Below are 23,291 nucleotides of genomic sequence, written 5' to 3'. Positions count from 1 at the left end.
CCTTGTTTTTTCCAGCTGCTAGTGGTCCCAGGCATTCCTTGGCTTGTAAGCATGTTTCCAGTCTCTGCTGTCTTCTCATGATCATCTTCCCTCTACATCTGTGTCCAGATTCCTTCATTCCTGTAAGGACATCACTCACACTGGATTAACAGTCCACCTTACTTCAGTATGACTTCATATTAACAATTGCATCTTCAACGACCCTATATCCAAATACTGACCCTATAACCCAATGATCCTATAAACAAAATCTGAAGTTCTTCAGGTTAGGAACTTAACACATCTTTTGGGGGAACAATTGCACTCATAATAAGTGCATGTAAGTGTGTGCATGCTCAGTTGTGTTCGACTCTGTGTGACCCTATGGACTGTAACCCACCAGGCTCCTCTGTCCATGGGATTTTCCAGGCAAGAATACTGGAGTGGGTTGCCATTTCCTTCTCCAGGGGATGTTCCCCCAGGGATTGAAACCATGTCTCTTGCCTAGCAGATGATTCTTTACTGCTGAGCCATTGGAGAAGCCCACTAATAAGTAAGGACAGTTAAAGATGTGCTGGCTCAAATGTATGGTGAAAACACACCTTATCTACACCTGCAAGCACAGTGCAGAAAGGAAAACAAAAATAGCTGAGATTTCCTAAGCTTAAGAAAGAGATATGTAAGTACCTAAAAAGGCTAGCAAAATGACCTAGATGACAGGTCAAAAGGGATCCAAAACCATTTAATGTGAAAACTGGAGGTCTTAAGACTTCCCTGTTGGCTTAAAAAGCCCAAGGATTCATCAAGTAGTTAGGACAGAGGGATATATAGCCTAATATCTGAGATAGATCAGAAGTTTGAGTTTTCTCCTTCTGGTTAAGACAGAGTACAAGATGACCTTCTCTCAATACCAGAATCGTTTCTGAAGAGACTTGATCATTCTCAGGTAAAAAATCGTCCTAGTGAGTGGTAAGAGGCAGAGGTGAAGTGCCAAGGATATGTTTATGGAAAGTATTATAAAAGCAAATATAGCACTATAGCTAAGTGAACTCCCAAGATGCAGTGGCTTAATAAAGTAATTTATTCCTTTCTCAGGCAACAGTATGAGTTGAGGAGTTTGGGAAGGGCAATTAGACCCTCAATATATGTTTTCCATCTTTATCTAAAAAGTGATCATTTCAGCGGCAACATTTTCAAGTGGGAAGGAAGAGAAAAAAGTCTGTATCTAATGGCTTTAACATACATAAGGTGATCTTTAGGTTCCAGGCATCACTTTCTACTGATGGCTCATTGCCAAGACTTGTCAACATTATGTATCCCACTGACAAGGGGCAATGGGAATGTGGTGAACAGCTGGATGACAAAGGTTTTACTTATAGAATAAAACATCAAATAGTGGACACTGAGGAATATGTCTGCCATAAGCATCACAGAAAATGTGATCTTAAAAGGTAAAGCTATAATGAACTCTGTCAATACGATTGTTTCTTGAGCAGCCTATCGTTTCATACTTGACACCAACTTGTTAGAAGCAAACTTGGATGATTTGAAAACATTAAAAAAAAAAACAAAAACTTTGTTAATGTAGTTTCCAATACTAATCAAATGGTACTCTTTCTTCCTGCTCAGAACCTAAAGTTATGAAAAGGAACTCTCCTCCCACCATTTGCCTTTTCTCAGAACCAATCTGAGGGAATGTGACTTGTGGGCAATTAGTAAATTAGCCTGAGTAACAATACTTTCTGTGCTTAAATGAATACATCTTTCCAGTGATATTACCACAAGTAAATGTTACTTCTCAGAGTCTTTCTACACATGTTCAATTGTCCACCCCTTTTAATTGGATTAGCCCTTAAACAAGAATAAACTCATTCATGAGAAATTACTTCTACTTCTGATTTGCTTTTATGCTGGTATTATTAGCAAGAGTCAACAAGGACAAAAAATGTATTCCACTTATATTAAGAATGAAGGTAGAATAAGTGGACACCAGTGAACATAAATTGAATAGGAAACTTGTAATCAGATCCCAATGGATACCAGTGTGAGCTGTGCTGATCACATTTTAACACATGTCTAGTGCAATGGCATTCGGTTTTACAGTGATTCTTATCTGGTTGATCCACTCTAGTTATTAAAAGCTTGACTTAGGCAGCTAAACCGGAGAAGGCAATAGCACCCCACTCCAGTACGCTGCCTGGAAAATCCCATGGATGGAGGAGCCTGGTAAGCTGTAGTCCATGGGGTCGCTAGGAGTCCGACACGACTGAGCGACTTCACTTTCACTTTTCACTTTCATGCATTGGAGAAGGAAATGGCAACCCACTCCAGTGTTGTTGCCTGGAGAATCCCAGGGATGGGGGAGCTGGTGGGCTGCCATCTATGGGGTCACATAGAGTCGGGCACGACTGACGCGACTTAGCAGTAGCAACAACAAACAGCTAAACACAGACCTAAGAATGTAATGTTAGTGACAAGAATTTGGAATCAAACAATAGCTTCATCATAGCAATCAAATGTTTAACAGGACATTCTTCTGATTAAAAGATTTTAAATGACAAAAATCCACATTGCTTCATCTTTTTAAACTATGAGAAGGACATGATAGGCTTTAGTCATAAATATTTCACCTATTTAAATTAATAAAGAGAAAAACAACTAGCCAAAATCCAAATCAATGAGTAGAATCACGGTGAGTCAACAGATTGTTTGAAACACAAATAGTATTAATTCTAGAGCAATATATACTGAGAATTAATCTTCTGAATTCATGACACTAGTTTGCCGGGGTCCAGCCCCGGGGGATCCAGGGAATTCAAAGGGGAGACAGCTTCGGTGATCAGGATACGATAGAATTTAAGATATAAAGAGTGGTTAAATAAGGATAGCTCAGTGAGAAAATTCAGTGGAGAAAAGAGGCTGAATAACTTGGTTTATGTGGAAAGCTAATAAAATTCCAAGACAAGGAATTTGCATCACCTACGTTGGCCGCAGGCGTCCTCCCGTTCTCCCAAAGGAGAGGAGACACTAAGGCCTCCCCGGTCAGATCTTAGAAGCCCGGGCATAATTAGTAGGCTTGACGAGCCTCCATTCTCCAGATGGGAATTCAGCCAGAAGGTGAGAGAAAGAGCGACATGGCTAGACCAAGCTTTGGTGAACAAGGCCCGCACTTTATTTTCCAAAGTAGTTTTTATACCTTAAGTTGTGCATAGAGGACAATAGGGGAAGGGGTAGAATCATGCAAGGACAGCAGTCCTTGATCCTTATTGAAGCCAGGCTTTCAAACTTATCATATGCAAAAGTTTAGGTGATTTACATCAACTTCTGGTCAGAAGGCCTGTTAACATTTTATGACCCTTTCTTCAGAAAATTTATTTTTCTCTAAAGGTGATTATTCTAAAGTCAGGCGCCACCCTCTGAAAGCATTAGATAAAGTTGCATTCCTATAGGGCAAAGGTGTGGTGGGCTATATCAAGAAAAGAATTAACTCAAGGGTCCAAGGTTACAAACAAAAAAGCTACTACTTACATTGCTATACACCGATTTTATTAATCAATACACTCCCAGGGACACAGTAGGTAAGGGATATGGAAACTTAGCAGCAAACATTGGCCCAACAAGTGAAAAACCCTTCACCAATACAATTTCTAATCAATCTTTTAACTGCTCAAAGGAACCTGTATTTAGACAGTTTAGAACATCTCATGTCTTTCATGGTTGGGAGGCTGTGAACAATCACATGTGGCCGGAAGAACCTGTTCAGGCAGGCTAGAGGACTTCCAAAGGAGTTGGTAGGTTGAAACACTCTTGTCACGCCCAGGAACTTTATTAACTGGAGCTGTAAGTTAACTCTTTTTCAGAGAGAGGTGGTGGGGGACAGTCTCCTGTAAAGTCAGAGGTGTAGGTGAGAGCACAAAGCAGTAAAGTAGGCAGACTCTGGTTTTGGGGGTAGGTGCTCGAGAATTTCCAGGGGGACTCCTGAAGCTAGATCCCACCTTTGCATATGCCAAGCCTCCTTCCTCATGACCTTTGCCAAGGGCAGAGTTCCTCACACTAGTTGAAGATTCTGAATACATTTTTGTTTTCAAAAGTCCATGCATGCATGAATGTTATTGAAAGCTTTCTTGGTAAATGAGAATTCACCAACTTTTATATTCATGGAAAAGTGATGAAGTCTTAATTTTTCTCATGAACTTATATATTACTTATAAAACAAATGAAGAGCAATTTTATATAGAAAGTATCCTAAGAAATCATATTCAACTCTTACAAAGATACCCTCCAAATTAGCATGTGCTTATCCAAATGTACTTATCATTTATCCAATGACTACACTTAGCACAATTTTACATACACTGTGACTCCCAGTAATAGGTCAGGGTTAGTATGTTTGCACACGTAGATAAAGGAGGCTTAGTCCTGAGAATCCATTCATGGGGTAAACCATCGCTGTGTTAGACTGGACTTCTTAGTATATTTAAGTGTTGCCTGTATACAGTCTATTTTAAACAGGGAATTTATATGCCTGGACATTTATAACAAGAAGTGGCATACATGGAATTATGTACTGCAGGTTCACTGCTTCAAGTTTGCCTTGACGATTGCTTTGTTGATCACCTCTTTCACATCTTTGTTCCTCAAACTGTAGATCATGGGATTCAGCATGGGAATCACTGTGGTGTAAAACATAGCCACCATCTTCCCCTGCTCCACAGACTCTTCAGTGGGCCTCCTGAGATACATGAAGGGGAGAGTCCCATAAAACATTGTAACAGTGGAGAATGCCTTCCTCCTGCCATCAGCAGAGCACATGCACAGCATGGCTCCTCCGCTGAGGGTATAGGAAATGAGAACCACTGAGAGGGAATGTGTGAAATTAATCCCAGCAATAACAATCATGGTGCATTCTTTAATGTGGACCCCTCCACAGGCAGTCTTGATAGAGGAGGGTCAGCACAGTAGAAGTAGTTGATTTCAAAGTTTCCACAGAAGCACAGGCCATATGTCCACAGTGTGCAGTTTAGGCTGACAGAGAACCCCTAGATGTATGTCACAGAGATGAGACGATCACAGACAGTCCTGGACATTTTACTGCCAAAAAGCAGAGGGTTGCAGATGGCCATGTAGCGATCAAAGGCCATCACAGCCAAGATATATACTTCCATGTGGACAAGGGCTGTGAAGAAGTAACACTGCACCAAACACCCCACATAGGAAATGGTTTTTGTTTGATAGTAAGTTTTCCAGCATCTTCGGAGTGACATTGGAAGAGAACCACACATCCACAAAAGACAAATGACTCAAGAAAAAGTACATGGGGCTCTGAAGCTGGAGGCTGATGCTGATCAAAATAATCATACCAATGTTCCCTATCAGAGTGATCATGTAAACTACTAGAAACACCACAAAAAAGAGAACTTGAAGCTCCTGATGACTGGTCAACCCCAGAAGAACAAATTCTGTCACATCTGTGAACTTTGGCATTGCCTTCACTTAGACCCAGTCTGCAGTGCCTATGGATAAATTAAAAGAAATGAATGAATTTATTTTATTCTTGAAAATTTTGAGTCATGTTTATTAGTATTCTAGTTCAAATGATATAAAAATCAATGTAGACTTTGCACAAAGTCTAATATAAGACTATATAATCACATTTATTTCCTTTAATAGGCCTTATAGGTAATTATTGCAATATTTATTAGTTTCTTAACTCTAAAATAGACAATTACATTCATATACTACTAGTATTAGACACTTATTTTTGCTAAATTATTACAATGATGTTAACCTCATAGAGTTCCAGTAAAAGTAAAGCTAGACTGAGAGTCATTAGAGAATGACTAAATTCATTTCAACATATTGTCTTATAGAAAAAGACTTGAGACTCATAAATGTAAATATTCAACCAAGGTCAGACGACCACTTTGTGCCAAACAGGGAAGTGAGAAGAGTGAATCATTGAAATTCCATTGAATACTAATTTTGTGTATGATGGTTGCCTCTCATTGTCAGTATTAATACAAATACACATGCAATATTAACTTACTCATTTTCCTTTGACTTGGAAGATATCCTTTTTTTAAAAAAATGTATTTATTTATTTTTGGCTGTACTTGGGATCCTCTTGGTTGGGGTGTGTGGGCTTGTCACTGCAGTGGCTTCTCTTGTAGAGCGCTGACTCTAGGTGACCAGGCTTAAATGGTTGTGGCTCACAGGTTCTAGAGCGCAGGCTCAGTAGTTGTGGCACTCGGGCTTAGTTGCTCCATGGCATGTGGAATCTTCCTCCAAGCAGGGATCGAACTTATGTCCCCTATATTGGTAGTCAGATTCTTATCCACTGTGCCACCAGGGAAGTCCAGAAGGTATCTTCTTATCTACACAATTTTACGGGATGATTGTCTTAAACGTTGGTCTTACAATCTAGTCATTGACATACTTTTCTACACTATGTCAGCTTATGATATCAAAAGCTTTCAACTTATGAAAATCCTAGTCATGTGTTATTTTATTTAGCTATATATTTCACTTGCTTGATTACTGCTGCTTGCAGGATGAGGTAAGAGGTATTTAACAACATGGACTGTATCAGTTTAACAGTTAGAAAAGTAAACTGCAAATGGTTCAATCACCATATCAAAATTATATCAATAGATAAATTCTATATACATATAAAATAAAATTCAGGTGCCATGTTTTTAAAATTACTGTCTTATTTCAGTTTCTACTGCTTTTCAGCAAAAATCCATTATTTGTCTAATTATTTATTTTCAAAGTTAATGTCATTACAAGGAAAATGTCCTCAAGGAATATTTTCTCCATTTAATACATTTCCCCAGATAAGTCTTCTGAGAAATAAACTGCTCTGAGTATTTAGGGATGCATTTGTAGGATTAACATCATCTTTGGAATTTAAGATCCCCATAATAATATTGCTTTAAGAGAATATTATGACATAAAATGGGCTTTAGTTATAATTGCTTATAATAATTAATTTACATCAAAACCAACTTTATGTCAAATATATTTGCTATATTATATTTATTATTTATTACTTTAAATCTAGAAGTAGTCTAAGTTTTGTAATATGAAATTGAACAAGCTACATGAGATTCTGGTTTACATCATAATTATTCAGTCCACTAAGTCATATTCGGCTATTTGAGACCCCATGCACTGCAGCACGCAAGGTTTCTCTGTCCTTCACTATCTCCCAGAGTTTGCTCAGATTCATGTCCTTTGAGTTGGTGATGCTATCTAACCATCTCATCCTCTTATAATTAGTTGTACCAATAATGCAAGTAAAATTTTGTTAATTAGGTAATTATGGATTCACCAAGTAGAGTCAAGAGTTTTTATACATGAAAATTCTTGGTTTTAGCTTTATCTCCCAGTGAAAATCAGCAACTCTCAACTGGCTTAGTATATCCACACTTAGCAGCTGGAATATCTACGATCGTGAAAATATAGGGTACAGGTGAACTCAGACCAGAACTGAAATATCATGTGCCTATGTTATGTGCCCAAATCGTTTTCTCTATGGTGTATATAATTACCATATGAATAATTTCAGGGGTAGGAAAATACTTCACAGTGATTAATCAAATTCCAAATTGTGAGTTGCTACTAGTTGGAGGGAGACATGATACAATCACAGAGTTTATACACTTTTAAAAATATTTCCTCCTTTAATTTTTCATATTTTCATTCTCTTTTTCCTCAATATTTTACATGGCTGGTTGCTGCTGCTGCTGCTGCTGCTTCTAAGTCGCTTCAATTGTGTCCAACTCTGTGCGACCCCATAGACAGCAGTTCACCAGGCTCCACCATCCCTGGGATTCTCCAGGCAAGAACACTGGAGTGGGTTGCCATTTCCTTCTCCAACGTAGCTGGCTACTGGCGCATAACTGAAAAGTCACCTCCTCAAAGAGATCTTTGACCATTCTGTGTGCATCCTGCCTCTTCTTATTTCTGTGTTTATCAGCATGCTCTGTTTTTGTCTCACTCCATTCCTTAAATTGTCTTATTTGTATATTTTTCATTCACTCCCTTTCAGGCAGTTCAGTTCAGTTGCTCAGTCATGTCAAACTCTTTCTGACCCCATGCACTGCAGCACGCCAGGCCTCCCTGTCCATCACCAACTCCTGGGGTTCACCCAAGCCCATGTCCATTGAGTCAGTGATACCATGCAACCATCTCATCCTCTGTAGTCTCCTTCTCCTCATGCCCTCAATCTTTCCCAGCCTCAGGATCTTTTCCAATGAGTCAGCTCTTCTCATCAAGTGGCTGTAGTATTGGAGTTTCAGCTTCAACATCAGTCCTTCCAATGAACACCAGGATTGATGTCTTTAAGGATGGACTGGTTGGATCTTCTTGCACTCCAAGGGACTCCCAAGAGTCTTCTCCAACACCACAGTTCAAAAGCATCAATTCTTCAGCATTCATCTTTCTTCACAGTCCAACTCTCACATCCATACATGACCACTGGAAAAACCATAGCCTTGACTAGATGAACCTTTGTTGGCAAAGTAATGTCTCTGCTTTTGAATATGTTATCTAGGTTGGTCATAACTTTCCTTCCAAGGAGTAAACATCTTTTAATTTCATGGCTGCAATCACCATCTGCAGTGATTTTGGAGCCCTCAAAAATAAAGTCTGACACTGTTTCCACAGTTCCCCACCTATTTCCCATGAAGTGATGGGACCAGATGCCATGATCTTCGTTTTCTGAATGTTGAGCTCTAAGCCAACTTTTTCACTCTCCTCTTTCACTTTCATCAAGAAGCTTTTTAGTTCCTCTTCACTTTCTGCCATAAGGGTGGTGTCATCTGCATATCTGAGGTTATTGATATTTTTACCAGCAATCTTGACTCCAGCTTGTGTTTCTTTCAGCCCAGCGTTTCTCATGATGTACTCTGCATATAAGTTAAGTAAGCAGGGTGACAATATACAGCCTTGACATACTCCTTTTCCTATTTGGAACCAGTCTGTTGTTCCATGTCCAGTTCTAACTGTTGCTTCCTGACTTGCATACAAATTTCTCAAGAGGCAGATCAGGTGGTCTGGTATTCCCATCTCTTTCAGAATTTCCCACAGTTTATTGTGATCCACACAGTCCAGAGTCTCTTAGACTGCAAGGAGATCCAACCAGTCCATTCTAAAAAGATCATTCCTAGGTGTTCTTTGGAAAGAATGATGCTAAAGCTGAAACTCCAGTATCTTGGCCACCTCATGTGAAGAGTTGAGTCATTGGAAAAGACTCTGATGCTGGGAGGGATTAGGGGCAGGAGGAAAAGGGGACAACAGAGGATGAGATGGCTGCATGGCATCCCCAACTCGATGGACATGAGTTTGAGTGAACCCTGGGAGTTGGTGATGGACAGGGAGGCCTGGGGTGCTGTAATTCATGGGATCTCAAGGAGTCGGACATGACTGAGTGACTGAACTGAACTGAACCACACAGTTACAGTCATCTCACACACTACTAAAGTAATGCTCAAAATTCTCCAAGCCAGGCTTCAACAATACATGAACCGTGAATTTCGAGATGTTCAAGCTGGATTTAGGAAAGGCAGAGGAACCAGAGATCAAATTGCCATCATCCGTTGCATCATGGAAAAAGCAAGAGAGTTCCATTAAAACATTTATTTCTGCTTTATTAACTATGCTAAAGCCTTTGACTGGGTGGATCACAATAAACTGGAAAATTCTGAATGAGATGGGAATACCAGATTACCTGACCTGCCTCTTAAGAAACCTATATGCAGATCAGGCAGCAACAGTTAGAACTGGACATGGAACAACAGACTGGTTCCAAATAAGAAAAAGAGTACATCAAGGCTGTATATTGTCACCCTGCTTATTTGACTTATATGCAGAGTACATCATGAGAAACGCTGGGCTGGAGGAATCACGAGCTGGATCAAGATTGCCAGAAGAAATACCAATAACCTCAGATATGCAGATGACACCACCCTTATGGCAGAAAGTGAAGAGGAACTAAAAAGCTTCTTGATGAAAGTGAAAGAGGAGAGTGAAAGAGTTGGCTTAAAGCTCAACGTTCAGAAAAGGAAGATCATGGCATCTGGTCCCATCACTTCATGGGAAATAGATGGGGGAACAGTGGAAACAAGGCTGACTTTATTTTTCTGGGATCCAAAATCACTGCAGATGGTGATTGCAGCCATGAAATTAAAAGATGTTTACTCCTTGGAAGGAAAGTTATGACCAACCTAGATAGCATATTCAAAAGCAGAGACATTACTTTGCCAACCAAGGTCCATATAGTCAAGGCTATGGTTTTTCCTGTGGTCATGTATGGATGTGAGAGTTGGACTGTTAAGAAAGTTGAGGACTGAAGAATTGATGATTTTGAACTGTGGTGTTGGAGAAGACTCTTGGGAGTCCCTTGGAGTGCAAGGAAATCCACCCAGTCCATTCTAAAGGAGACAAGTCCTGGGTGTTCATTGGAAGGACTGATGCTGAGGCTGAAATTCCAATACTTGGGCCACGTAATGTGAAGAGTTGAGTCATTGGAAAAGACCCTGGTGCTGGGAGGGATTGGGTGCAATTGGAGAAGGGGACGACAGAGGATGAGATGGCTGGATGTCATCACTGAATTGATGGACATGAGTTTGGGTGAACTCCAAGAGCTGGTGATGGACAGGGATGCCTGGCTTGCTGCAATTTTTGGGGTCAAAAGAGTCAGACAGGACTGAGCGACTGAACTGAGCTGAGTCATTCAGTTGTATCCAGCTCTTTGTGACCCTGTGAACTTTAGCCCACCAGGCATGTCTGCCTATGGGATCTCCAGGCAAGAATACTCGAGTTGGTTGCCATTCCCTTCTCCAGGGGGTCTTCCTGACCTAAGGATTTAACCCAGATCTTCTGCATTGCAGACAGATTTCTTTACCATTTGAGCCACCAGAGACACCTCTTCCACTGTATGACTGCTGCTATGTCGCTTCCGTTGTGTTCGAGTCTGTGCGACCCCATAGACAGCAGCCCACCAGGCTCCCCTGTTCCTGGGATTCTCCAGGCAAGAACACTGGAATGGGTTTCCATTTCCTTCTCCAATGTATGAAAGTGAAAAGTGAAAGTGAAGTTGCTCAGTTGTGTCTGACTCTTAGTGACTCCATGGACTGAAGCTTACCAGGCTCCTCTGTCCATGGGATTTTCCAGGCAAGAGTACTGAAGGGGGTTGCCATTGCCTTCTCCCTCCACTGCACGACTGTGTATGCTTAATGCTCTATTATGGTTTTATGTGAGCTTCCCAGGTGGCACTAGTGGTTAAAACAAAACAAAACAAAACAACAAAACTACCTGCCAATGCAGGACACTTAAGAGATGCTAGGAAGTTAAATCTTTGGGTCAGGAAGACTCCTCGGAGGAGAAGGGAATGGCTACCCAGTCCAGTATTCTTGCCTAGAGAATCCCATGGACAGAGAAGTCAGGCAGGCTACAGTCCAGGTCCATAGGGTCTCAAAGATTCAGACACAACTGAAGTGACTTAGCATGCACGCGTATGGTTTTATGTACTTGGGAAACAAAAATACATCCTTTGTGGGAATTACCTGGTCATCCAGTGGTTAAGACTAGGTGCTTTCACTGTCGTGGGCCCAGGTTCCTGGGTGGAGAACTAAAATCATACAGCTTAGCAGCATGCTCCCCACACACAAAAAATGTCCTTTGCACAACTACAAAATAGTTAATAATATTAGTGGTGTATACATTCGATCATTTTAACTCATTGGCCTGGCAATTTATGCCCATCCATAAAACTTGTTTCCTTTCCTCCCCAGATCAGTATACTCACACTGCTTCCCCTTCAGTTCTTATAACAAGAGCCTATTTCTGCTTATGAAGAATTATGAAGGAAATTGCTGATTTTCTTCCAAAGCTATTCTTGGTTTTCTGTTGCAATAAACCTTTTATTAGAGAGCCTTGGGCATGACCCTGCCCCAGGACCCATGACACATGGGGCACATGGTAGAAGTGGAAGAAATGTTCATTCAATACAGAAAATGAGTGATTATCAGACTTTCAAATACGTGACTGACTCAGGTAAGAGAGGCATATATCTAACACTTATATACACCTCAGGTTAAGGCTGAGAACCCCTAGTGTTACAATTAAACCATACTTTGGTAATTGATATAAACATATTTGGTGCATATAAGTTAGCGCTCTGAGTGGATCTTGAGAGAAAAACTTCTAACTTGAGAAAATCCACGTGCTCCCTAGGAATAGGAATCGACTCCTCACAGAAGTTTTGGATCTAGTATCTTTCAGAGAAACCTACCTCTGACCCAGGATACTTTTCAACTGCCAATTAATTTTATCACCTTAATATTTTTCTAAGTTTAATTTTTAAGGCCATCCTCTACAGGACACTAAACAGCCTCATGTGATGCCCTTGGGTTTTATGGTACAAATATGGTTCTCAATATAAGTAGCCAGGAGGATCACTCATTTATCACAGAGAAATCTAGGTAGGACAACTCACTTAGCAAGAGACTGAGTTTCATGATTCTATTCTTCAGGCCCCAAAGATGTAGATAAAGAAGAATCTACTTTTGTAATTCATGTAAAAATGACCGTCTCTTTTACCACCATTTCCTTGAGGCTACCCACGTAAAACTTATAACTTCCTCACCTGCATGTCCACGCTGAAAGTGAAAGTGTTAGTTACTCAGTAATGTCCAACTCTTTGCGACCTCATGGACTGTAACCCACCAGGTTCCTCAGTTCAGTTCAGTTGCTTAGTTGTGTCCGACTTTTTACGACCCCATGAACCACAGCACGCCAGGCCTCCCTGTCCATCACCAACTCCTGGAGTCTCAAACTCATGTCCGTTGAGTCAGTAATGCCATCCAGCCATCTCATCCTCTGCCATCCCCTTCTCCAACTGCCCCAATCCCTCCCAGCATCAGAGTCTTTTCCAGTGAGTCAGCTCTTCACATCAGGTAGCCAAAGTATTGGAATTTCAGCTTCAGCATCAGTCCTTCCAATGAACACCCAGGACTGATCTCCTTTAGGATGGACTGGTTGGAACTCCTTGCAGTCCAGGGGACTCTCAAGAGTCTTCTCCAACACCACAGTTCAAAAGCATCAATTCTTCAGCATTCAGCTTTCCTCACAGTCCAACTCTCACATCCATACATGACCACAGGAAAAACCATAGCCTTGACTAGATGGACCTTGGTTGGCAAAGTAATGTCTCTGCTTTTGAATATGCTATCTAGGTTGGTCATAACTTTCCTTGCAAGGAGTAAGCGTCTTTTAATTTCATGGCTGCAGTCACCATCTGCAGTGATTTTGGAGCCCAGAAAAATAAAGTCTGACACTGTTTCCACTGTTTCCCCATCTATTTCCCATGAAGTGATGGGACCAGATGCCATCTGGTTTTCTGAATGTTGTTAAGCCAAATTTTTCACTCTCCTCTTTCACTTTCATCAAGAGGCTTCTTAGTTCCTCTTCACTTTCTGCCATAAGGGAAATGTCATCTGCATATCTGAGGTTATTGATATTTCTCTTGGCAATCTTGATTCCAGTGTGTGCTTCTTCCAGCCCAAAGTTTCTCATGTTCCATGGAATTCTCCAGGCAAGAATATTGACGTGGTTTGTCGTTTCCTTCTCCCGGGGTTCTTCCTGACCTTCTGTGTCTCCTGTATCAGAGGTAAATTTTTTACTGTCTGAGCCACATAGGATATTTAGCTCATATTGCTTATACAGTCTTTATTACATTGTATTACATATAGTTTCAATTGCCTGATTTATAATGTGAAATTAGAACAATCTGAAAAAATGCACAGTGTTCTATTACTGCACTCTTCGTAATTATTTAATACAAAGCATTTGTTAGGTCTTATGAAGGATGCAGGAAGGTGTGTAACATCATATCCTGTTCAAGTGGGGGTAGTGGTAAAGAATCCTGCAGGAGACACGAGAGACAAGTGTTCAGTCCCTGCTTCAGGAAGATCCCCTGGACAAGGAAATAGCATACCCACTCTGGTAATTTTGTCTGGGAAGTTCCACGGACAGAGGAGCCTGGTGGGTTACAGTCTATAGGGTTGCAAAGAGCTGCACATGACTGAGCACACACACACACACACACACACACACTTCAGACCTATTGGAACACATAGAGACACACTGAACACAAAATAGACATACCAAATTAATCCCTACCTATCCTTACTTGGTTTCCCTCGTGGCTCAGCTGGCAAAGAATCCACCTGAAATTTGGGAGACCTGGGTTAGATCCCTGGGTTGGGAAGGTCTCCTGCAGAAGGGAAAGGCTACCCACCCCAGCATTCTGGCCTGGAGAATTCCATGGACTGTATAGTCCATGAGTCGCAATCAGACACAACTGAATTTCACTCTCACTTTCACTTTCTCCCAGAAACTTTGGAGCTTTTTCAACCTAAGAATGTTTGAAATAAATTCTTGGCTTAGTATTTTTAAGACAAAATAGCTAATAGAGTTTCATGAACCCCTGAGAGCTGAGTTCATGATTGCAATTTCAGGGCCCAAGTATGCAGGAGTCCTCAGTTCCTTCTCACTAACTATGGCGAAAATGCATCAGGTAAACTCTCTGGCAGTAGGTCATTACAGTGTAATCTGCACTCCCTCAAGGAAATGTAGATTTCAGAAGAAGAAACTGTGGCCTGTGTGTGTGTGTGTGTGTGTGTGTGTGTGTGTGTTATTGAGGGAGAGATCAAGAAAGAGAGAGGGTGACTGGGAAAGATAAGTACACTTTATGTTGAAGATGCTTAACTATAATGATGTCAGTAAACATAGAAACAAATGTAACAGTAGCATTCAGTTTTATTTTTTTTTTCATTCAAACACTTTTATTTTTTATATCAGTTAATTGTTTTGTTTTTCTGTGATTTTTTATTTATTTTAAATATTTATTTTATTTTATTTTTTAACTTTACAATATTGTATTGGTTTTGCCATATATCAACATGAATCTGCTACAGGTATACAGTTTTAAAAACCATTTTACAAAACAATATTGTAAAGTAAAATAATAATAATAATAAAATAAAAAAACTATTCCAAATGAAAACTATCCTTAATTTAAAAGCTTTAAAATTACATTTTAAAATTTATTAGTAATCATCAACTAATTTGGAATGCCAAGAGTTTTCCAATAAATGGTGAATAAATAGTCTTACAGACAAAAGGAATTACATTTAGTTCACCCAAATAGTAACATTAAGTAAGAGCTTAAATTCTTTAGGGAGGTTAAGTTTTGCATTACAGACACAATGACATTATTATAATTTAATCAAAATCCCCAGTTTGTTTACATGCAAACAGCTTTGAAATGTTGCCCATGATGTATGTGTGAATGAATGGAAATGAGTTTATGCGTGCTTCTGCTTTCCCCTGAGGAAAATAAAAACTCACGATGGACAAAGAGGACTTCCCTGGTGGCTCATTGTAAAGAATCCACCTGCCAGTGCAGGAAACATGGGTTGATTCCTGATCCAGGAAGATCCCACCAGCCATGGAGCAGATAAGTCCAAATGCTACAACTGTTGAGCCTGTGCTCTAGAGCCTGGGAGCCACAACTCTTGAGCCCATGTGTCAAAACCATTGAAGTCCACATGCTCTAGAACCTGCGCTGGGCAACAGGAGATGCCACTGCAATGAAAAGCCCATGAACTGCAACTAGAGATCAGCCTATGCACCTAGAGATTCCCTCCACTGGCCACAGCTAGAGAAAAGCCCTCACAGAAATGAAGATCCTACGTATCCAACAATAAATATATTAATATAATAATTAAAAAAAAAAAACACTGGACAAAGAGAAATGTTTGTTCTCCTATACATCATTCTTATTTTATATCTACATCTCTGTAGATAAATTATGCATTTTGTGATGATTTAAATGCATGATCTTAATGTGTGAATGACATTTCAGTGGCTATGTGTTTCTGTGTCAAGACATCAGGATATTTATTTGTTTACTTATATCAGAAGACATAGAAACATTATGGATGTCCAAGTTGTAAACTTGTTGCCTCATCACTGTACTAGAAGAACCAAGCTACAAGAGAGAAGCCAAACTATGTTTACACTATTAAGTCAGGATGTGTTATTAAGAAAAAAGAGAGCACCCAAATATTCCTTCTTTCAAGTAAAAAGAAATTAATATTTGAAATCATACTTAGGTCAAAAATGTGCAAAATAATCCATGTGAATATTAATTTAATTTGTGAGGAGAAATCTGTAGTTTTGTACTTGCAAAATGACATATTCACTAATTCTAGCTACGCCTCAGTTAGAATGATGGCACTTTGGCTGGGGTACGTGACATGTGCACAGTCTGGCCACACAGCAGCTATTAGAACCAGTAAAAGAGAGACACTTATGCTGTTGTGTCTTTAAATACAAAAATGTTGGAAAAGGATTACATATCATAGTATCTCTATTTTCAAAACAAAGGTCTCTGAACAGATCCACCTTTCACATTGAAAAAGGCATTAAATATCAGGCTTAAGTTTTTCAACTACCCAGTGATGTTATTATAATTTGAACAAAATTCCCAATTTGTTTATGGGCAAAGAGCTTTGAAATGTTGCCCATAATGCACGTGTGAGTCAGTGGAGATGAATTCACATGTGCTTCTCCTTTCCCCACAGGAAAATAAAAACCATTAGCAAGACCACCATCTTTATGCACTTACATTAGAGAACTGAATGAAATATGTTGTTATTTCTTCTACCTCAGATTGTAGTCTAGTAGATAAATAGATAAATATTTCCTAAATTCATTACTACATTTTTTTAAATTTTATTTTATTTTTAAACTTTACAATATTGTATTAGTTTTGCCAAATATCGAAATGAATCTGCCACAGGTATACATGTGTTCCCCATCCTGATTAAGAAAATCAAAATCTTTTTATTCTAACAAAGGATATAAACAATGTCAATACATATACCTGTGAACTTGGGCTGAAATAATCTTCTCTATTAATTTATTAATTTTAGCTAAGCATGACTACTTGTATCAATGAGAGAAAATTCACTTTTTCCCTCTGAATTTTAATTTTTTCTTGTTGTTTTTTTTTTTGTAAAGGGTAAAGTTCTTACTTTTTGTGAATTCTCTAAAGCTGTGTACTAAGCAGTAATCTTTTGACAAGTGAGTGTTGATGAAATGCAGAGGACAAAAGTAACACAACATTACTTCGTTAAAATTGTCCTGCTGATCACTTTGTTCATGGCCTCTTTCACATCTCTGTTCCTCAGACTGTAGATCATGGGGTTCAACATGGGGATCACCGTGGTGTAAAACACAGCCACCATCTTCCCCTGCTCCACAGACTCCTCTGTGAGACGTTGGAGATACATAAAAATAAGGGTTCCATAGAATATGACGACAGCTGTCAAATGGGATCCACAGGTGGAGAAGGCCTTGCACCTCCCTTCCGCCAAGTTCATCCATAGAATGGCAATGAGGATGAACAGGTAAGATAAGATAACTACATTTAGAGAATATACAAAGTTAATGCCGGCCAGTATGAGCATCGTATATTCTTTTACAAAGGTTCCAGCACAAGCCATTTTGATGAGAGGTGGGTCTGCACAGTAGAAGTGGTTGATCTCAATCTTCCCACAGAAGTACAAGCCATAGGTCCATAATGTTGCTGCCAGACTAATCAGAAAACCATACACATACGGGAAAGAAATCAGTCGGATACAGACAACCCTTGACATTTTGCTGCCATAGAACAAAGGGTTCCCAATGGCCATGTATCTATCAAAGGCCATCACAGCAAGAATGAAAACTTCTACATGGACGAGAGCAATAAAAAAGAAACACTGTACCAAACAGCCAGCATAAGAAATCGTTTTTGTCTCTGATAACAGGTTTTCCAGCATTTTAGGAGTGACATTGGAGGAAAACCACACATCAACAAATGACAAATGACTCAAAAAAAAGTACATGGGGCTGCTGAGTTGCAGACTGACCTTAATTAACAGGATCATGCCGATATTACCCACCATGGTGATCACGTAGACCAGCAGGAAACTGACAAACAAGAGAACTTGCCATTCCCGATGACTAGTTAGTCCCAAAAGAATGAACTCTGTCACATCCATGAAGTTGAGCATTTTCTCTTCTCTAAGTCAATTTTCCATACAAACTTCTATGATAAGTTTTAGTAAATAAATTTAAAATCAAATGTTGATTATTATCAATTTACATTTTATTCATGCTGTCTTTTATTTTTTTAATTAAATAACTATGACTTCATTTTGACAGTCTTTTTCAGCAATTTTTTTCTGAGCACCTGCTGTTTAACAAGCTCCCTGAAGGTATCTACATTGACAAATATAATACACTGACCCACTTACATAAGAGTTGTACAAAATGTGATTGAAACATGCTATTCCTAAAAATTGTAATTGTCCAAGTGTCCAAGTGTATACATGTGTGTGTATTCAGTTGTGTCCGACTCTTTAGGACTCCAGGGACTATAGCCCTCCAGAGTCTTTCCAGGCAAAAATACTGGAGTAGATTGCCATTTCCTCCTCCAGGGGATCTTCCCAACCCAGCGCTGAACTGGAGTCTCCTGCATTGGCAGGTGGATTCTTTACTACTTAGCCACCAGGGAAGCTCAAGACTATTTCTTAAATATCTCTTGCTTTCAACTGGCATTTTGGTAATTATTCATTTTAAGATATTTATGGAGGGTAAGATTTCTGTTTTTAATGTCACTCAAAAACAATACTTTTTCTCCATTTTAATATAAGCATGTTCTCCAGGATTATGGGCTTCCCTGGTGGCTCAGACAGTACAGTGTCTTCCTGCAATGTGGAAGACCTGGGTTCAATCCCTGGGTCAGGAAGATCCCCTGGAGAAGGAAATGGCAACCCATTCCAGTATTCTTGCCTAGAGAATCCCATGGACAGAGGAGCCTGGTGGGCTGCTGTCCATAGGGTCGCATAGAGTTGGACATGACTGAAGTGACTTACCATGCATGCATGCATCCAGTACTCTTTCCTGCAAAATTCCATGAATGGAGGAGCCCGGTGGGCTACAGTCCATGGGGTCGCAAAGAGTCAGACAAGACTGAGCGACTTCACTTTCACTTCCAGAATTATAGGGCAAAACCATTTAATCCAATAAACTGTCAGCCCTAAATATCAGATAAAATTTGTTTTTAATCTAACCTCATACTTGGACTCATTTAAAGAGGGACAAACTGTTCACAGTAATCTTTGAAATAAAGGATTAAATTACTTACATACTTTCATATATTGTGTGTATTCCCTGGACAAGGACTCTGACAAACCTAGCATGTAATTATAATCTACTAGATACCCTCCACTGTTATGTTCTGCAGATTCAAAGATAAGACCAGGAGATCAGTGTCACTAGTGAGAAGTGGTAGTAATGTAATTAAACCTTGTAAAATCATGATGTATTCCTACAGTGTTATAATACGGGGATAAAGCAGGGAATGATTGACTCTTTCGTGGAGATCCAGTGGTCTAGGAAAGCTTCTTGGATAGTTACAAATTTATTTTCAAATACAGATTGTATCATATGAACCTCTCCAGGACAGTACTTCACAAAATATTTTCCTGAGAAAATACTAGTGCCTTCCATTCTGTTAATAAGTATTATGGAGGAAAATCCACAAGCGTTTATTTATCAAATAATGAGAAATCTTTGTGTCTTATCCAAATTCTTATAATTATGCAACTTACCTCGTAAAATATGCAAAACTGTTTGGGAAAGAATTCTAATACACTTAGTCTAGCTAGCATTTACTTAGCTTTAAATGAGAGAAAGGAGAAAGAGATAGAGGTGACTTTAAGTATATGAAAGGATGTGCATAGGTTTTATGCAATCATGACACCATTGTATATAAGGGACTTGAGTTTCTGCAGATTTGGGGATCCTGGGGGGATAGGGTGGAGGGTGATGCTCTAGAAGCAATCCTTCTGAGATACGAAGGAGAGCCATATTTGTCCTAAATGTGCCACAGTATCATTTTGAGCTGCTTGTGAACCTGCTCAGTCCAAGGGAAACAGAACAATAAAAATGGAACACAGAACTGTTTGTAAACCACCCAAACAATGCAACTTAATAAAAAGTTTTAAAAATAGTATGTTAGCTTTTGAATAAGATGAGTGTCCTCAACAAAAAAAAAAATGGATTTTTAAAGATTGAGATATTAATGAAAGATATGTTTTAGACACCATCATAAATGATAGAGAAAATGTAAAGATGAAGGAGAGATTCTGAATGGAAAGAGATTACAAATATGTTAATAGAGCATGTTGATATTGTGTTAACAAAATGTGCCAGGATTTTCCACTTATTTTTAAAACAGCAGAAGAGGAATTTTTATTTGGAATGTCAGATCTCACTGCATCTAACTGTACCAAGGATGATCCAGAAAGATGATATATAAAAGATCAGTGTTGTTAGTACCTCACAAAGGCAAAATAGATGAAAACCTGTGTGGTGGTTAGACAGGTAATTGAGAGCTCTGAGGAACTCACAGGGAAAATGGAATAGTCAGGTCTGATCTTAGGAATTATGGAGACTGGAAAAAAGAGAAGGGTTTGGAGACAGACAGTTTTGCTCACCACCTTCTTCAGGCAAAAATATATACAAAAACTACCCATATTGTATCACCCTCGCTTTCAAATTAAGTTACCAGTAATTGTAGATTATTTTCCCCCAGGACCAGAAAAGAGGAAACATTAAGTATTCCAGATAGAGAATTCTGTTTCTGTTCTAAAGTGGTTTTGAATTCTGGCCCCAGGACTTATTTTGTGAACTTAGGCAGGCTTTGCTCTTAGTTTGTTTTGTGTTTCATTTTTCTGTGTCTTAAGATGATGTAACAAGTATTAATTAACAGTATTAACTTCATTGTTTGAGAGTATGAAAAGACATATTCAGCTCTCTTGCAACCCCATGGATGGTAGCCCACCAGATTCCTCTGTCCATGGGATTCTCCAGGCAAGAATACTGGAGTGAGTTGCCATTTCCTCCTCCAATAATAAATAAGAAGGTGCAATTATTACTGAATGCACTTGTGGAAACTGTAGCTTCATTAATAGCTTTTAATAATCAAATATTCAAATCTAAATATAAAATTTCTGTCTCTGACAAATAGACACCTCCATACATGGATAATATAAATGGAATAATTAATGATGAATATAATAAAATAAAATATATAATGAAAGCTTCATCTTCTAGCTCCAGATAGATGTGTTTGTATACCAATCTCTAAATAGAGCAAAGTATTCCCAGGAAGGATGCAGAATGGGAAAGTGAATGTTGTGTAAGAAATGAGATGATGCCAGGTAGAAAAGAAACTGGAAATCCACAAGAGAAGTTTCCCTTAAATTATTGCCTTATTTAAAAAAAAAAAACAAAAACAATTAAGAATCTTCTAGAAATAACCCTAGGGAAAGTATATCTCTAGAGGAAAAGTTGATCACTGAGTTTTTGTTTTGTAACAGATTAACAAAAAATCCACCTCCCCCATTCAAGTTATTTTGAAAGTATTCTGGGATCAAATAACGTTCTTTGCTTTGAGTTTGCATCACACCAAACTTGGTGATGACGTTCCTCAACATTCATAAGCCCAGCTTGTGTTCTGTGCTTCATGGCTCACAGGACCTTGGCCTCTAGTCCCTTATCATGCCTATGGTCTCATATTCCATTAATTTTCTCACTGCCCTGGGCTGCAGCCACACTGGCTTCCATTTGTTCTTAAAACTTTCCTTGAATGCTTGCATCTGCCTTTTCCTTAGTTACTCCATCTTCTAAAACACTGCTCCGTAAGGACCTCCATGGCTCATCTCTAAACCACCTTCATGAGGTTTTTGTTCAATTATCCTCTTCTCAATGAAATCAACCTTCATTCTCATATCTGAGCCAGAGATCCCCCTTTGCTCCTTTATCTTACAAGATGATTTTTTCCAGATTTTTCTATAACATCACTAATATACTCTAAGATTTATTTATGTATTTTCCTGATGGTTTATGCTGGTTTCACACAAATGGAATATAAGTCTCATGAGATCAAGGATTTCTTTTTCTGTTTTGTTCACTGATAACAAATAACTAAAACAGAGCCTCAAACATAACAGGCACTCAGCTAATATTCGTTGGACAAATAAGTGAATTAATTAATTCAACTGAAGGTTAAAATGCTTAGAAGTAGGCCAAAATAATTATAAATAAGTTTATGTATTTATTATTGGCATTTTAATATGATTAGGGATAGAGAGATTATTAATTTACTAATGGTAATGTCTTATGAGAATTAGTGTTGGTATCTTGCTTCAGACTGCATGCAAAAACTAAATTGCAAACTATATAAATTAAATATTTAAATATGTGTGTAATGCAATAACTTTTATGTGAATGATTATATAGTTTCTCATAGTAGTTAAAATTGCACTAGTTGCATAATTACCTCTGAAATCACATGGCTTTCAAATTGATTAAGTTTTATAATCTAGGGCAAGAATACAGCTAGGTAGAGAAATTAGTTCTGCTGTTGGTAAATTAGGCAGTTTAGAGTTACACACATAAATAGAAGGAGAAAAATAGCATACAAGATTATGTTATTAATGTTGATTATTTTATGTGACAACTAATTTAACCCTGAGGTAAATTCTTAAACAAAATTCCTGGAAAGTATTGATCAAGTTGAATACTCTGGAACATACACATGCACACACATGTGCAAACACACATATAACCTATCTATATATGTGTAACATATATAACATTTATACATACATATATAATGTTGATGGATAATTTTGTTTCATTTGTGGAAATCATTGTGAGGAAAACTTTATTTTTAAAATTTTCTTATAAAATATTGATAAATAAAATGAACAGAATTTGAATATTGACAAGAAAGTTTAAGATTCATTCACAATCAAGCAGCTATCTGTGCCTCAAATTTTTCTCATCTTTCAAATAAAAACATTTTGAAAACCAGGCAACAGTATTGCTAAAAACAAAATTCAGGATATCTACTATATTGATAATGTGTTCATTTTAAAATCAGATATAAAAGAATCACATTACATACATATGTACTAGGACTAGCAAGGTTTCTGCTAGTTTCTGCTATCACCAACCCCAAAAATACTTTTTAAAAATAAAACAAAATAAGAGTAAATCTATTTTTCTATTTTCCAAAAATTGTCTAAAGATAAGTTGTTGAAATATATTTACAGAAACACATTCCAAACTCCAAATCAACAGTGAGATTATATTACCTTCTGATAGTCATTATAAGATAA

At 38.5% G+C, this 23,291-nt stretch overlaps 1 protein-coding gene and 1 pseudogene across 1 annotated transcript; both read right to left on the bottom strand.

Moving 5' to 3' along the window:
• Positions 1–4,554: 4,554 nt before the first annotated feature.
• The window catches only part of LOC139187197 (olfactory receptor 5M9-like), a 203,973-nt pseudogene continuing 185,236 nt past the window's right edge, over positions 4,555–23,291 (bottom strand).
• Positions 17,178–18,110, bottom strand: LOC139187196 (olfactory receptor 5M3-like). The gene has a single exon (XM_070803200.1). The coding sequence runs from the start codon at positions 18,108–18,110 to the stop codon at positions 17,178–17,180; it is 933 nt and encodes a 310-aa protein (XP_070659301.1).

The sequence above is a fragment of the Bos indicus genome, chromosome 15, assembly GCF_029378745.1.
Source record: "Bos indicus isolate NIAB-ARS_2022 breed Sahiwal x Tharparkar chromosome 15, NIAB-ARS_B.indTharparkar_mat_pri_1.0, whole genome shotgun sequence".
Lineage (NCBI taxonomy): Eukaryota > Metazoa > Chordata > Mammalia > Artiodactyla > Bovidae > Bos > Bos indicus.
The sequence above is the reverse complement of the archived record's forward strand: the minus strand, read 5'-3'. Positions and strand labels throughout refer to the sequence as shown.

Excerpts from the sequence above, each read along its gene's own strand:
- LOC139187196 (XM_070803200.1), bottom strand. The coding sequence starts at position 18,110 with ATGCTCAACTTCATGGATGTGACAGAGTTCATTCTTTTGGGACTAACT.